Raw genomic sequence first — 17,650 nt, 5'->3', positions numbered from 1 at the left:
ATTATAATAAATAAAAGATATTATTAAAAATGAGAGAATTCTTTTCGCTAATTATATAGACCATTTTTTTTTACAAAATTTTAGCAAACATTTTTATTAAATATAAAACTATAAAAAATAAGTTCCTTTGTTAACAATATCACTTTCACCTTTGATGGAATTTTAGAATTTATAGGTGAACTTAATAGGAAAGATCTTATAAAGGCTTTTAAAGTATTACTGAAAAACTTTTGCAATACTAGCTTGACTGGAAAATATCAAACCCTATAGTGTGAGCTTTTTCAAGAGCTATATGAATATTTTTTTACATTATTTGACAAATATCGATATTTATACTATATAATAATTGTTTTTGTGTGTAACTGTAACGTTTAGACTACTCTGTATAAATAAATTTGAATTGTATAACATCGTTCCCATTGGGTACTTTATCACGTGACATTACACCAACTTCCAAAAAAGGAAATTTTGCTTCTCACAAAAATAGGGGATTTGGTTTCACAAATATTCTAAAAAAGGAAGTTTCTGCACTGATTTTATTTTTATTTTTATTTTTATTTTTAAAACCACGTGAACAAGATTATAGAAAGATAGACAAGAACAAAAGATAATACAAATGTCGAACGCTATCTGATACTAAGCTATAATCAAATCGCCTGAGGACAGCGCCACTCTGGTACTTTTGACGAATCCGGGGGAGTCCCTAACACGACATCACATCCCTAATAACCAAAGTAAAGGCTTTTGACAATCGCATCTAAAGAAACAAAAAACGATCCGTATTTTTCTTTCGGTCATTAAAGACCGCCACCTGTAAATACTGTAATAGGTGGAGTGGTTCACACTATTCTAATTGTTGTACGTTGGTATAAAAGTTGTACGTGGGGGTTACTCAAAAAAAAAAAGATGTAATAAAATACAAGTCTAAGGTAAAAATGTGTGGCAAAATATTGTGAGTCTATGACTATCAGCGTCTGTAAAAAAAAAAAAAAGAAAACTGATAGTTGTATCTGAATGGGGTTAAGGCGAAGTGAAGACTTTAGAGTCATCGGGAGCGTGATATCTGTCTCAATTTTTTGATCTACACGGTGTCTATCATATTTGTAGATAGGTTAGGAAGACGTTTGTGTGGTACGAGTTCAAGTAATTTTGTGTCTTCGACGTGTGTCGCTGTAACGATAATGGGGTCGTTGTCATACTATGACCGAAAAATAGTCGATATTAAAACGACCTAATTCATACTCTAGTTGGAGCAATTGTTTGTTAGTTTTGTATATGTTTTTCTTTTGTGTAAGTCTATTTTGAAGGACGGAACGACGGTCAATAAGGGGGGTGATTTTCTTGTGGAAATGATCTTGAAAATTACTAAGATCTTTACACATTTCTTCACGGAATTCTATACGGTTGGAGGAAATCTTTGAAGGCTTTGCTTCGATAAAGGTCTTATCGTAAGCAAGACGTTTAACTTCTTGCCGTATTTTCTTTTTGTTGTTGGAAGTTTCTGCATCTGATCATATAATTCTGGCCAGAATTAATTGTTACATGTAGGTCACGCTTTTTTATATATATATATACCATTGCAAAGTAACAGGTTAACGGTGGGATTCGATATATTTAAAAACTTAAAGTTTTAAATTTTAAATGGACTTTTTAGACAGTTTTTTTTAGTTTTTTTTTCACTTTTACTAATATTTAAAAATAAAATCTTATCATACGTTTGAGATGATTGGTGAAAAGAAATCATACGAATCTATCGGAATAATAACTCCAGTCAATATAAGCCAATCATTGCAAAAAACATCTAAAATCAATATACCAATTATCAGTTATACCATCTGCGATACAAATAAAACTCCTTAATATACAAATCCAGCTGTTTATCTCAAAAAGCAAGAAATAGGTCATTTATACTAAGATTATCACTAGATTAAATTCTAATAATTTCTGACTTATGTTATTTACGTTTTTTAAGAAAAGTCATGCATTACAAAAATTGCAGCAGTAGAAGATTAAGAAATCTGAACTTGTACTAATAAAAAATATTTCAACAGTTATGACTGAATATTTATTAATAAGTAAAGTTAATATTTGCAAAATTATTGTTTATAATATCCTTTTATTATGATGTAACTCAACATCTTGATGAATCTAGTAAAATAAGGATATCTTATTGTGATAAAAATTAAAATGCAAAAGAAATATATAATGGTAATCATGTTAATTGATTTTAATAAATGGATTTTGCAGAATTGAAATAATGAAGTTTGAATTGCTCTATTAAAAAAAATGCCTGTTAAATAGTTTCTGATATTTTGGACTTTAAAGTAATACAAAGAATATTAATGTCATAAATTTTATATAAATTATATTAATTGGTATATTTTGATGCTAATTTTGTTTTACAAGATTAGATCATATTTAAATATAATGATGATTCACTAATCAATAATATTAAATATGAATAAGTTATAAAAAAAATTTTTTATTATTTGGAATTTTAATATAAAATTAACAAAGTTTATCTTTAAAGAAAGTTATCATTTCACCTTAAATTAAGATTTTTTATACATAAATTTTACAAATTTTATTAATAAAATAATAAAAAAAATTTTTTTTTTTTTAGTTTTTTTTGATTCTACCAGTTTTGAAAACATATCTGGATAATGTAATACTTTTTTCTAGCAAATTTTTGAAGTATTTATATTGTTATAATACATTTTAAATATTATTCTAAAGAAATAGTATTTAACATATAAAAGTCTGTTTTATTGAGTGGTAAACTGGCAATTAAATTATTTATGTATTTAATACTTTCTTTATTTATAATAAGTTATTATATTATATTTAATATCATATATATATTAAATTCTTATTTACTAAAATATATATTTACTAGTAGTTTTCAATATAAAATATTTCTTTAATTTAAATATATATATACTAATATATTCTTAATATTTATTTAATGAGAATTATATGATTGATATTATTTAATTTTATTTTTTACTATGATTCTTAAAGATCTAAATTGTAAAATTTTAATTAGATATTATATAATTTAATAATATAAATATTCTATAATTTGGTTCAAACTTCAAATTAAGCTTTTGAAATAAACCAATTCAGTTCAGTTTACTGAACCGAGCTTTTGAACTGAATCATACTCAAGATATGAATTTCAGTTTAAGTTATAATTATAATACAAAAATATTTGAATATTTGCTTAAGTTAATACCATTATTGCATTACTTATTTTCAGTATATAACTGATAATATAAGTATTTTAGTGTTTAATTACATAAAATTAAGTACAACTTACAACTATAACTTCCAGATAAATATATAAGTATTTTAAATATTAATATATATGTTTTTATTAAATTATTTAACATTTAGTAATTATAAAAAGGTAAAATACAACATAATATTAAATGATAATAACTTTGTTATCAAAAATTTAATAAAAATTGGCTTTGGTAACTAAATTTTAATAATCTTGTTATTAAATTGACATTTTTTTCTAAATGAAATTATGGTAGAAAAGTATTATTAATTTATTATCATATGGAAATATATGAGGTAATTCTTTAAGAAATTTGCCATTTTCAGTAACAAAAGAAATTTATCGGATTAAAAAAACATCAAATGTTCCGAAAAATGGACTATAAATCATTTGATTCGACATAATCATTACACCAAGATATTTTTCTATCTGCTATTGTTATCATTAAACGGTTACGTAAGTTACTACGTTCAATCAAGCATCACCTACACACTTGCCATATATGAACTGACTACAACACTGGTTCGTTTATTATCTTACCAAGCTCGTAGTCGTTTGTGTCTTTCTAAGGGTTGGGAAACTTGGAAAACTTGATTCTACCTTTATGTTATTTTGATTAACACAAACACGCGTGCAAAACAGTTTTTGACGATATTTCTAAAAAGTTTTTTAATTTCTACTCTTTATTAACAAATAGCTTGTTTAGATCAAGCAATAATAATGAAAATCAAAAAAACCCCACCAAAGAAATTAGCGGCACCAGTGAGTACTTCTTTTTTTTTTCTTTGCTTATGAGTGTAATACTTCAAAGAATTTTCTTTAGTGTTAGTTTCCACATTTAAAAAAAAATTTTTAAGCTAGCTGCGTGAAAATAGTAAAGTTTTTAGCTAGTCTTGTGCATTAATGGATTGACGGATCAAAGTTTTCTTCTTGCTTTAGCAATAAAATATAATATTTAAAAAAAATTTTTTTTTTATAACTACGTATTTTTTCTTCATAGATACCGCCTATCAAAAGTCTTATTCAAAAGCTCACCGAATGTCACGAAGAGGAAATAACAGCCACGGTGGATTCTATTAAAGAATGGAATTATCCACGAGGAGATCTCTTTCACTGGATTGCTGTACTAAACCGCTTTGATAACATTCTTGAGAATATTTGTCAAACTTACAAACTTAAAAAATTGCAGACAGTAAACTTTACCGAAGGAACGCGCAGTACTTTACTTTCTATACTAAAATTTTCGCGAATGTTACTGGAAAACTGCACAAACAGAAACTTATATAGTTCATACGAAGTATGTCATTTAATAATCTAAACTTATTTATTCATCTTCATTCGTATCAAAAGAATAAAAGTGGAATTAATTAAATTAATCTTCTTGTAGCATCTTAATGACTTGTTAAATACAAGTGACTTGGGTGTTTTAGAGGTGTTATTACGTTTGATACTCCGACCTGCACAACGTCTCAGTAATCAACGTGCTCTTCGTACCAATTTTAACATTTCTCAGGATCGAATTTTAACTTTGGCTCACAATTGGGCTACAAAGGAGTATGATCTCGAAATGGCGCAGCTTGCGTCTGATGAAGTCAAAATCCCAGAAGAATTAGCAACCTTAAATTATCAATTTTATCGTCATTTAACACCATCAGAAGCTGCAGAAACAACAGGCGATAAGAAAGGTGATGTTGCCGGGTCCGTTACATCCACACCTCAAAAAGGAAAAAGGAAAGATAGTGCTTCAAGTACTAGTGGAACTAAAACTGGAGAAGGAGTTACTTTAATTTCTATTAATAACATTCGTCAATATGGAGAAACGGATATGGACATTTTAAACAATGTTATCGAGGAATATGATATACCTGAAGAGTTTCACTATGCTCTTTTAAATCGAATTCGGATTGTTAATAGTATTAAGTCGACAGAGTCGAGACGAAAATTCTTGATAATAAGAATACTTGCTATTGCTATTATGGGTATGATAATAATTTAAACTATTTTATACACGATTTTATGTTATAACGAATTAATTTATATTTATCTTTAGCTCATATTGTACCCGAACATGTTGCTCAATCTAAACTATTTTTGTATGAGCCCGATATTGTTGCAAATATTGCTGAATTGGTTCATCCAGATAGAAATATACCAATTGTAAGTATAAGTGAAAATTTCAAAATTAATCTTTTTTTCTTTCTGACAAATCTCATTTATTTATGTAAATTCATTACTAGGAAATCCAAACAGTCGCATTTTATGCTCTGGACGGAATCAGTCGATATCGTTCAAAACTTGGTGAAGTATTATCTGCTGTTAATGCTTCAGCCAACCATGGTATTTTGCTTTACGTGTTACGAAGAGTGATTGCTGATCTGGATAATAATAACCGTAAGTGATTATTGAATTAGAGGTTTAATTACTTTTTTTTTATAATTTTTATTGATTTGTTATTATTTAACTTTTTAGCTATTTTCAACCAAGAATATTATGATGCGATGTTTGCTTTAATTTCCTATTTTATCACCACACAAAATGGTGGAACTATGGTAATTTCAGCAGGGATAGTTCCAACTCTCTTACAATTGTTGCACAATAAAAATCCGCAGCAGTCAAAGGTGAATTTTACTCATTTCAAAAATTTAAAAATTTCTCTCTATTTGTTCTAATCAATTTATTCATTTATTTCAGAATATAACAAAGGCTGTTGGTGTCTTGGACAGTCTTGTCTATGGATTTACTCCTTCATTTACTTCATTTTGTAATGCAAACGGAGTTCGTATATTGGTCCAAAGAATAAAGGTTAGTTTGACATTAAATTTATAATTATACTTCAGAACAATCTCTAACTTTTTTGCTTTTGCTTTATAGGAAGAAGTTGATTATGGTGTTCAGTTAGTGGATGACAACCAAGGAGATTTCATGGAAGATATAACGATCGCAGGATCTTCAACTTCAGCGAATCTACCAGGTAATATTCGCCATCTTTCCTTTGATTTATATAACATACATTCACTAATCGTTTTATAAATTAATTATATAGCCACCGAACCTGTAACTGCACTTGAAACATCTGATGTTACACTTCCTTACGAAAGATCATCGTTATTGAAATCGATGTTTAAATTTGTTTTACATATGATGCAATCTGCTGGCACTGCAGATGGATTGCGAAATCTTATTGACACTTCTCTTCCAGACTCAATTAAAAAGGTTTTTGAACAACCTAAAGTATTTGGAAGTAGCATATTTGCCCTTGGTAAATTTAGTTAAATCTTATGATCAATATATTTTTTTTTATAGTTTTTTTCTTTTATTAGTTACTTATTTATTTTATTTTTCAGCAATTAATATAATTGCAACATTCATTCATAATGAACCGACTTCACTTCCGATTATGCAAGAGGCTAAGCTTCCACAAACTTTCTTAAAATCTGTCATGAAAGAAATTCCTGCCTCAGTGGATGTGAGATACCAGAAATATATATTTTTTTTAAACATTTTATTTTAGTACATTTGATTTTTAATTTTTGGTTTATTTAGGTAATTCAATCTATTCCTAACGCATTTGGTGCTATATGCTTGAATCCACAAGGAATGGAAATTTTTACTCAGATGAATCCGATAGACAAGTTCTTTACAATTTTTACATCTATTGAACATTTACGTGCTCTTCAAGATAACGAAGTCGCCTCGGTGTTAGGTAACAATATTGATGAATTAATGAGACATCATCCAAGTTTGAAACAGAATATCATGAATACGATTATGGTCACGCTTCAGCGTATCTTGGAACTAGGACAGGACAATTCTATTGTTGTTGATGATACTAATATATTACATACTGGAACGAATGATGGTCAAAGTGATGTTCAGCCAGAAAATCGAGAAGAACCAGTATCAACTGATGTTACCATGAGCGATGCTGACTCTGCTAAATCAGAAGAGAAAAAAGAGAATATTATTGTTTCATTTATTGAGATTGCCGCAAAGGTACTTATCGCATTTTAAATACATAAACGATATCGGAATACAACTAATGCTTTCTCGTAACTATTAATAGTTTTTAGAAGGTCTTTTTCAGACTCAAAGCCATTGTAGAGAATTCCTCAAACAAGAAAATGGGTTGAATATAATTCTTAAATTCTATGCATTACCAACTGTACCGTACGATTTTGCAAGTTCGTCAGCCTCATATTCTCTTTCTCACTTAATGAGAGCAATTGCCGAAGTTGATCCAAAGAAAAGCGTTACAGCAATTATTGTCGCACTTAATGAAGCACTTCAAGGAGCAACTAATTTTTTAAATTATGATGGAAAAGGCGGTCTTCTCGTTGAATATATTGATCTTGATGGTATGTTTAATTATTTTTAAAGTTCAAACATTACTTTGATATACTAAAAATTTAAAAAAAAAAAAATATTTAGCAAAAGATACTGCAAAAGTTGAAGAAGCCAACAAAACCTTCAGGTCATTAATAACTTTACACGGCTATGTTGGATTACTTTCCGATGTCTATTGTACACCAGTTTTCTCTCATGGAAAAAGTGTATCATCTGTAATCGAAGCTTTTGTTGGACCTGACAGCGAAGTTATTCCCTCATTAGGAAAATTGCATAGGTATTAATTTGCTTCACTAAAGTATAATATTTTGTATGATGTTAAATGTTAAATACATTAATTTTGTGTTATAGAACTTGCGTTTGGGAAAATGTCATCTTAAAATCATCTGTACCAAAGTCATGGTATGCTTCTCAAACAAAACCAAAGAAACCTTTTAATCTACCCGAAATTTCAACAAGTAGTGCTATTTCGGCAATACTAGATGATTATGATAAAGAAACAACCGATACAAATGAGCCTTCTGTCGACCAAAATAACCGTCAAGTGAAGAACGCCAAATATCTTAAATTTTTAATATCGCATATTCCTTCTTGTTTGACATCATTATTTCAAGGTATGTGTTATAAAGTAGTATTTTAATTAATTTAGTAAATGAAATTAAAGTTTAATAATTTAGGTTTGGCCAAGATGCTTTTCACACGTAAATCACCAGATGCAAGTCAAAAAGCATCTGCTTTTAAAGTATCCGACTCTATTGCTGAAGTTCTTAGTGATCATTTAACTTGGCATCGTTATAGTAAATATAATTTTAATCATTTGTTTATTTAATTTTGAGTTATTTTTTAATTTTTTTCTTTTTTCAGCACTTGATAGTGAACCCGATTCTACAAACAAGTACAATTATCTTACAGTTATGCTAGGTCTTTTATCATTACTATTTTTAGATGGTTAGTAACTGATTTAATTATGTCAAATTTATTTAAAATGTTTTAAATATTGATATTGATTTACGTCTTGATAAAATTTAGAACGAAATCAAGTATCTCTTCAGACAATGCTAGTCATTTCTTTTGATAAATCTGGCGGTTTGGACTATGTATTCACACTTTTGCGCAAGTTCTGGGAAGATGCAGAGGGAATTAAAGTTTTTGAAGAGTATTCGACTATTGAAGCAGACGACAAATCAAAAGATAAGCTTACAAGGATTCATGGATGCATCGAGGTTACACTTAATTTCTTCCAATTTGTCGCATCGGCCAAGTTATTACACGATTCAAGTCAAACGAGCACTTTGACATCTAAAGATCGAGAACATCGTTTCGATCCTTATGAATTTCTCGTGAGCCTTCGGGCAAAGATCCTTCCTATAATTAATGAACTTTGGCAAAGCTCTTACTTAACAAAAGCACCACCAAATATTGTAAAATCTGTTATACTAAATCTAGTACAAATTTTAAAGGCTGAAGGTGAAGTAAATCAACGAATAGAAGGGTCAAGTAGCATATCATCAGCATCGTCGATATTTGGAAGAAATCCTCTTAACCCTCTTATTCCGGATGAAGATAGAGTTCAACAATTGATTGACATGGGGTTTCCACGCTCCGCCGCTGAAACAGCACTCGGAAGATGTAATAACCACGTCCAAACTGCAGCAGAATTTTTATTAAATCACCCACAAACAATTGCAGCTGCAATTTTTTCAGAAGCTCAAACGGCCGAGTCTGGTCGTGATTCTTCAACAATTAATCAATCTACTGGCGGAAATGCGCAGACTGATACAAACGCTAGTTCGAATGTAGATATTACAGGAACTTCTGGGGATGATGATGATGATTCATCTGATAACGACGAAGGAAATATGGAACAAACAGACGATTTAGCTCAAGGTAGCCAATCCGCGGAACGTTCAGTATCTAGTGATACTCCTATTCCTATGGAAACAGAAACTACTTCAAAGAAAAGTGATAAAGGAAAAGGAAAAGAAGTCGCTTCGGTAGACCAATTCAAAACTCTTAGAGAAGAATTAAAAGCAAGTGCTGCTAATAGAGCTATTGAGTTACTAGATCAAGTTGAAGAAGTTATTTTTGAAGTGAAAGATTTATTTGTCCTCTTGAGCAAAGACGAAGCTGAGAAAACAACAGAGTTAGTAATAAAAAGTATTGAACATGCTCGTGAACAACCCGAAGAATTACGCAAAAAAGCTTTAAGTTCACGTTTACGCCTATTGGCTTTATTATTAAATGAAACAAGTATTCAAGGAAAAATACCTCATTTACCATTCAATATATTTTCAGATATGCTATCTATGGTAGCTGAGCAAGCTGAACAGTCTTCTGAAAGTAATTTACCTAAATGGTTAGCATCAGCTTTATTAGTTATAGAGGCTTTTATATCTTTATCAGATGAACCAAAAAGTGTGGAGTCACAATCCAAACCCGAAGAGTCGAAAGCGATTGAAGATCCTATAATAGATACTTTTTCACCAACAGATTCACAACGATTAAATTTGCTCGAATACTGTTTATCATTTATGAAACGTACAGATCTTGACAAAGATATTATCATCTCATTGCTTCGAATCTTGGTTCGGATAACTCGTCGCCATTCTGATGCAACCGAATTCGTTAAAAAGGACGGATTGTCATTACTCTTTAATGCTTACAAACCACGAGCTCATGATTTCCGTGGACAACAAGTATTTGTTGTTATGATATTGCGTCATGTTATAGAGGATGTATCTGTGTTAGAATCAATTATGGAAAGAGAAATAAAAAATTGGTTCACTAATCATCGACCGCGCGTTGTTGATATCAATAATTATCTTCGAAATACTGCACAATTTGCGTTACGTAATCCCGAAATATTTGTTCAGACCACCAAGAAACTTTGTAAATTACCAAGATATGAACTTGGTAGAAGTAGTCAACAGATTACTTTGATTAAACAAGAGACAGAAGAAGTTCGCAACACAACAAGTAAAGACAATACTGTTAATGAAGAAGAAATGACAGATGTTGTACCTTCAACATCTGCAACAGTTGAATCACCTAAAAAAGAGTCATTTGGTTCCGAGTTAGCAGAAAATCTGATCCATTTTATTGCAAATGAGTTAATCTCAATACGTAGTATTCAGTCCGCTGTGATTCCAGAGTCTAAATCAACGGAAACTGCAAATGAAAAACAAAAAAGTACCGAAAACAATGTTAACAACAATAATAATGCTAATAGCAACACAGCTAATTCTAATAATACGGGGTCTACCCAACCACAATTCAAACCTGAAGAACATTTGGATTATTTATGTCGTTGTTTCTTGCTTCAATGTTTAACTGAATTACTTTCATCGTATCCTTCATGTAAAATTGAAGTTATCAACCTTTCACGTAGGAAAAGTAGCATTGGTCCCACCACTTCATCTAAGACAAGAACTCCTTTATTGAGTTATCTATTGAACGATTTATTACCATACGGATGTATTACACCTTCAACTGACATTGAAATACGTAAACGTTATGGACAATCTAAATGGACTACATCAGTTATTGTAGCTTTATGTTCAAACATTAGTAATGATGTTGATGAAAAGAAGGTCCAGCCTGAATTAGTACAAGTTCGTAAATTTGTTTTAGATTGTATAACACGTTCGTTTAAGAATGCTATTACTTCATCCGATCCTATTGAAACAAAATACGGGAGACTTTTGGCTTTGGCCGAATTATGCTATGCAATTCTAACTGCACGAACAAGTACAAGTAATAATGCAAACAAACCTATTGATGATGGCCCCGCTAGTGTTGCTAAGTTAATGCTTGACAAACATTTCGTTAACACTTTAACTGAAGCTCTTTCAGAAGTAGATTTAAATTATCCTTCAGCAAGAATTTTGATAAGTGCTTTATTGAAGCCATTCGAATTTTTAACAAAAATTGCTATCAAATTGGGTCGCGCACCCGAACCTTCTAAAGAAGAACAGGAACGTCGCGAAAGTATTTCTTCCATTTCTACCCCATCAGCTGATGAAATGGTTCATGAAACAGAAGCACCTGATTTATATGCAACTTCTGTACTTGGTGCTCTTGAAGGTAGAATTGAAAGTGATGATATGGAAGATGAAGACATGAGTTCTGATGAAGAACAAGAAGTTTACGACAATGGTGAATACGAGGAAGAAACTGATAGTGATATTAGTGATCTCAGTAATGAAGATGACATAAATGAAGATGACAATAATAATGAAGATATGGACGTAGAAATAGTAGTTCGTCAACCATTACATAGTCATTCTGCAATATTGAATAATGAGAACAATGACAACTCTGAAAACGAAGATAACAATATAAGCCATCATTTAGAACACGATGATGATACAGATGATGAACATCCTGTTCGTATTCGTCAAGGTGGAGATGATGATCAAGAAATGTGGGATGTTCACGATCAAGTTATTATAAATCGAAGCGATATCGCTGAAGAAGTTATTGATGATGCTGAAGGACATCATCACCGCCATCGCCGACATGGAGGATTTGGAGCTGATGATGAAGGCATGTTGGTGGATGAGGATGATGAGGACGACGACGACGACGATGATGATGATGACGATGAAGAAGCTGATGATGGAGAAGAAAATGACGTAGTTTTAGATAGTGCTGATGTAATTGATGATGGTTATGTAGATCGTCTCAACTTTAATTGGGGATGGAATCAACCTGGTTCAATTTTTATGAATGATGATGATTTTGTTCTGCCAGGCCGTCCAAGTCGAGCCTTATTTAGCTTTGGTAATAGACGTCATCGACATATTCCTGGTGGCCGTCGTGCTATTCTAGAAGTTCCACCTGAAGGACTTGATTATGTAATAAGTGATCATGCTGGTTATGGATTTAATTTCAGTACAAATGATGAAGTTGATATTCCTAGTATAAGAAATAGACCGATTCCCGGTTCTAACGATGATGTTACTTCACATCCATTACTTGTTAACCGAACATCAAATCTTCCTAATATCACCGGATCTACAGGAGTTGAATTCAGAGGAAGAAATGTCAGAAATGGACCATTGGGTGACTGGACACAATCTATCGAAGAATTGATAGGCGGTGGTGCGGTTCAACTATTAGAACAATTATTAACTAGAAGTCGTGGTTTAGGACATTCTACTTATAGACTTGAATTAAATACAGGTTCGGGCGGTTTAGTTAGTGGAATTGAAGTTGATCGAGTATTTCCTAGATCGATAACAAATGCCCAAGACAATCAAAATATTACCACACCACCGAGTGACCCAATTACCGCTGTTCAAGAATTTATGCCAGTTTCAACTGGACAAAGGTGGCTTGACGAAGCCCGTATGATGTACGGTAATACTGCGTCCGAAAAGGCTACAAAACTAGTAGAACATATATTGAATGCTTTAATTCCACTTGCAGTGGAAGAGGAGAAAAAAAGAAAAGAAAAGGAAGAGAAAGAACGTGAAGAAAGGAAAATACGTGATGAGGAAGAACGAAGAAAAGCAGAAGAGGAAGAACGAGTTAGAAGAGAACTAGAAGAGCGAGCTAGGGCCGAGGCAGAAGCTGCTCGAGCTGCTGAAATACAAAATGTAACATCAGATACATCAATGACTGAAAATACTACAGAACCTGAAGAAGTAATTGAAGTTACTGAAACTACTGAAATTATTGAACTTGGAGACACCATGCAAGAAGATGCTCCTGTCACCGAAACTGAAGAAAATATAGAGAATCCCGATGCTATGGATGCTGAACCATCTCCAGCGCAGGAAATTGTACCTACTATATCTGAGGATAACGTAGCCATGGAGGAAGAACCAACTGTTACAGAGGGAGGAGCGACAACCTCACAAGCTTCTCAAGCTGTAGTCGAAAGTACAGTCGAAAGTACAGTCGAGGGTGCAGCTGAAGGTACAAGTGAAACTCAAAGTGCAAGAACAACCGTTATGGTTAATGGCCAGCCTGTGGATATTACAGATACTGGAATCGATCCAACATTCCTTGAAGCACTTCCCGATGAATTACGCGAAGAAGTTTTAAATCAACATTTACCGCCAGAAAGAAGAAACAGACCTCCAGTAAGTGGTGCAGGAGATACTATTAGTACTGAATTTTTGGAAGCCTTACCTGTTGATTTACGTGAGGAAATTCTTCAGCAAGAAGCAGCTCTTGAACAAGAAAGGAGAGACCGTCAAAGAACTACTGAACCTGTTGCTGCAGAAATGGATACGGCAAGTTTCTTTGCTTCATTGGATCCCCAATTGAGACAAACTGTCCTGCTTGAACAAGATGAAATGGTTTTGGCATCTTTACCTCCAGCAATTGTTGCCGAAGCAAATGCTTTACGAGAAAGAGCGAGTAGAAGGTATACAAATGCAGTACGATCAAGAACCATTGCTAGTACTAATCCAGCTGTACAAACTCCTAAGAAACCTACTGTCCAGCGTGATGCAATGAAACTTGTTGACACTCCAGGATTAGCCACGTTGGTTAGGCTTTTATTTCTACCCCAACCATTGGGCAATAAAAATTTGCTCCATAAGCTATTGCTTAATCTTTGTGAAAATAGTAAAACACGCGGAGAATTGATTTTAATGTTACTTTCGGTCCTTTATGATGGAAGTGGTGACGTAGCCGCTGTCGATAAGAGTTTTGCTCAAATGTCTTTACGTGCAAAAGGTACTCCTAAAAGTACACCAAGAAGACAATCGAGTGCTCCAAATCCGTCTCTTGCTCAAATAACTCAAGCAGCTGGAGAAAATGTACCCAATTTGATTGCTCAAAGATGTTTGGAAGCTTTGACATATATTGTGACGTATAATGAGGCATCAGTTACATATTTCTTAATGGAACATGAAAGCAATATTGGACTTAAGAGATCAAATAGTCGTAAGGGCAAAGAAAAACAAACTAAATCCTCTGTTAGCAAATATCCTGTCGTGATACTACTTAGTCTTTTAGATAGGCAAGTGTTCATCAAAAATACAGCATTAATGGATCAATTAATGCATTTATTATCATTCGTTTTACGACCTTTATCAACTCTCTCGAAATCGGATTCGTCGACTTCATCTGGTGATTCTGGTTCAACTTCTAATAATGGAAACGAAGGAGGTTCTTCATTACAAATAAACAACAATAATGTAAATAACAGCGAAAATAACAACACTAGTAGCAGCGAAAATATCAACACAAGTAACAACGAAAATAACACCACAATTAATAACACCACAATTAATAACGAAAATAATTCATATCAAATTTCTGGAACTGACAATCAAAATAACAATTCAAATAACTTATCTGGACAATCTAATCAACAATCTAACAATGAACAACCTTCCAATCAAGTTTTAAATATACCTAACGATCAAAATGATAATAATCTGGAGACTAATAACAATAATAATCCATCTGGAAATGAAACGAATCAAGATAATGCTACAGCTTCCTCGTCAAAACAAGCAGAACCGGAGAAGCTTCCTACACTCAAACCACCTGTTATACCTGAAAATTGTTTGCGTTTAGTAGTGAATGTATTGACTGCCGGTGAATGTACAAGTAATACTTTCAAATACACACTTTCAGTTATACAACATCTTTCCACTTTAAGTGGAGCTCGTGAAGTAATAACTTCGGAACTAGTTGAACGTGCTCAATCTCTTGGAAACGATATACTAGAAGATCTTGATGATTTAGCGCAAATTTTAGATAAGGCAAACACCGGTGTTGATGTACAAGGAGTGACTTTGTCCAAATTCTCACCTTCATCTTCGAAACAAGCAAAATTATTACGTGTTCTCAAGACAATCGATTACATGTATTCTCGTAAACAACAATCCAATATCACTTCATCTAATACGCAAACAGAAGTTTCATTAGCTCCAACTGTTGATCCTGATGAAGCGGAAACAGTTGCACCACGAACATTGTTAGATAGCAACGCACGAAATTCTAAATTGACAGATGATGAAGAAAAGGTTATGAAGATATATGAAACACTCAATTTCACTGAACTATGGAAAAAACTAGGGAGATGCTTGACTACTATACATGAAAAACCGGATATGATTCATGTAGCAACCGTTCTTTTACCACTTATAGAGTCATTGATGGTTGTATGTAAATATGTTGGCATGACATCATCAAGTCAAAAAATATCTTCACCAGGGCCGCATTCTTCTCCTTCTGAGAGTATGGAGGATTTGTTCTTTACATTTACAGAGGATCATCGTAAGATTCTCAATACGATGGTTAGGAATAATCCTTCTTTAATGAGTGGATCGTTCTCTTTATTAGTACATAATCCGAAGATTCTTGAATTTGACAATAAGAGAAATTATTTCAACCAGCAACTTCATAAACGTACAAATGCTCGTGAACATTATGGTTCTTTACAACTTAATGTTAGACGTCAATATGTATTTGAAGATTCCTTCCAGAACTTACAAAGAAGAACCGGAGATGAAATTAAATATGGCAAACTTAGTGTACGGTTTTACGAAGAGGAAGGCGTTGACGCTGGTGGTGTAACAAGAGAATGGTTCCAAGTTCTTGCAAGACAAATGTTTAATGAGGACTATGCATTATTCAAAACATCAGCAGCAGATAGACTTACATATCAACCAAATAGAGCCTCTGGTGCAAACCCAGAACATTTGCTATTCTTTAAATTTGTTGGACGTGTCATTGGTAAAGCTATTTATGATGGAAGGCTCTTGGATGCATATTTCACACGTTCTTTCTATAAACATATACTTGGAAAGCCCGTTGATTATCGGGATGTCGAAGCTATAGATTTAGAATATTATAACAGTTTGGTGTGGATGTTAAATAATGATATCACAGGTGTAATTGACTACACATTTAGCGTTGAGACCGATGATTTTGGTCAAAAGAAGATTATTGACTTAAAAGAAAACGGTAGAAATATTCCAGTGACGGAAGAAAACAAACGAGAATATGTTAAGCTTGTAACCGAACAGAAACTTACTTTAGCTATTAAAGATCAGATTGAGCAATTCCTTGCCGGTTTCCATGAAATTATTCCAGCACATTTGATTAGTATATTTAATGAACAAGAGTTAGAATTACTAATTTCTGGAATGCCAGATATTGATATTGATGATTGGAAAAATAATACTGAATATCAAAATTATACTCCTTCATCTCCACAAATCCAATGGTTTTGGAGAGCAGTGAGAAGTTTCGATCAAGAAGAGCGAGCGAAACTCTTACAATTTGTTACAGGTACTTCAAAAGTACCATTGGAAGGTTTTTCCGTTCTTCAAGGTGTTCATGGTGTACAGAAATTCCAGATTCATAAGGATTTTGCTAGTCCAGATCGTCTACCATCTGCCCATACTTGGTAAATCGCTTTTTAACTTACATGCTTTTTATTATTATAATCTTGAAGATTATTTGTTCTAACCTAAAAATTTTATCATCTTTACTAGTTTCAACCAAATAGATATTCCTGAATACGAAAATTACGAGCAGTTAAGGTCTCAATTATTATTGGCAATCTCGGAGGGAACTACAGGATTTGGTTTTCAATAATTTGTCATGTAGCGTTATATATATATATTATTTTGAACTTTATTTCTTTTTAAGGTTGTTTAACAAATTATTTTTTCATGTTACAAATTATCTTTAGTAGACTAACTACTGTATATCGGTAACTTTTTTCCTATTCATTTAAAAAGATTTTCCAATTCCCTTTATTATGCAATATTATTTTAAATTCATTTATTTCTTTAAACATTTTCTCTGTATATTTCTTTTGTTTAGGATGATATAAAATTGTATTATTCTAAATTATTATAATATCAACAAATAAAAACTTTGCTTCAAAAAAAAAATTTTTATTTTTGTTTTTCATTTGTAAATAGCGAAACAAATTATAAAATAATATACATATAAAAACCGAATCTTTATCAGGCTGTTTATTGTAAATAAATCATACTATATGTGCAATAATATTATATTGTTGAAAAAGTTGAAAAAGAAAAA

At 32.0% G+C, this 17,650-nt stretch overlaps 1 protein-coding gene across 1 annotated transcript; it reads left to right on the top strand.

The window, feature by feature from the left end:
* Positions 1-4,003: 4,003 nt before the first annotated feature.
* On the top strand, positions 4,004-17,489 carry OCT59_018771 (uncharacterized protein; the record flags this gene model as incomplete). Its single annotated transcript, XM_066135607.1, has 19 exons — positions 4,004-4,045; positions 4,284-4,580; positions 4,671-5,262; positions 5,334-5,440; positions 5,521-5,674; positions 5,753-5,901; positions 5,975-6,085; positions 6,155-6,254; positions 6,327-6,542; positions 6,628-6,749; positions 6,827-7,276; positions 7,347-7,638; positions 7,712-7,904; positions 7,979-8,241; positions 8,305-8,424; positions 8,492-8,575; positions 8,657-12,730; positions 12,812-17,006; positions 17,095-17,489. 19 exons carry the CDS (start codon positions 4,004-4,006, stop codon positions 17,195-17,197), a joined length of 11,664 nt encoding a protein of 3,887 aa, XP_066004878.1. The 3' UTR covers positions 17,198-17,489.
* Between the last annotated feature and the right edge of the window lie 161 nt (positions 17,490-17,650).

Source organism: Rhizophagus irregularis, chromosome 28 (genome assembly GCF_026210795.1).
Source record: "Rhizophagus irregularis chromosome 28, complete sequence".
Taxonomy (NCBI): Eukaryota; Fungi; Glomeromycota; class Glomeromycetes; order Glomerales; family Glomeraceae; genus Rhizophagus; species Rhizophagus irregularis.
Note: the sequence above shows the minus strand (reverse complement) of the source record. Positions and strands in the feature narration are given on the sequence as shown.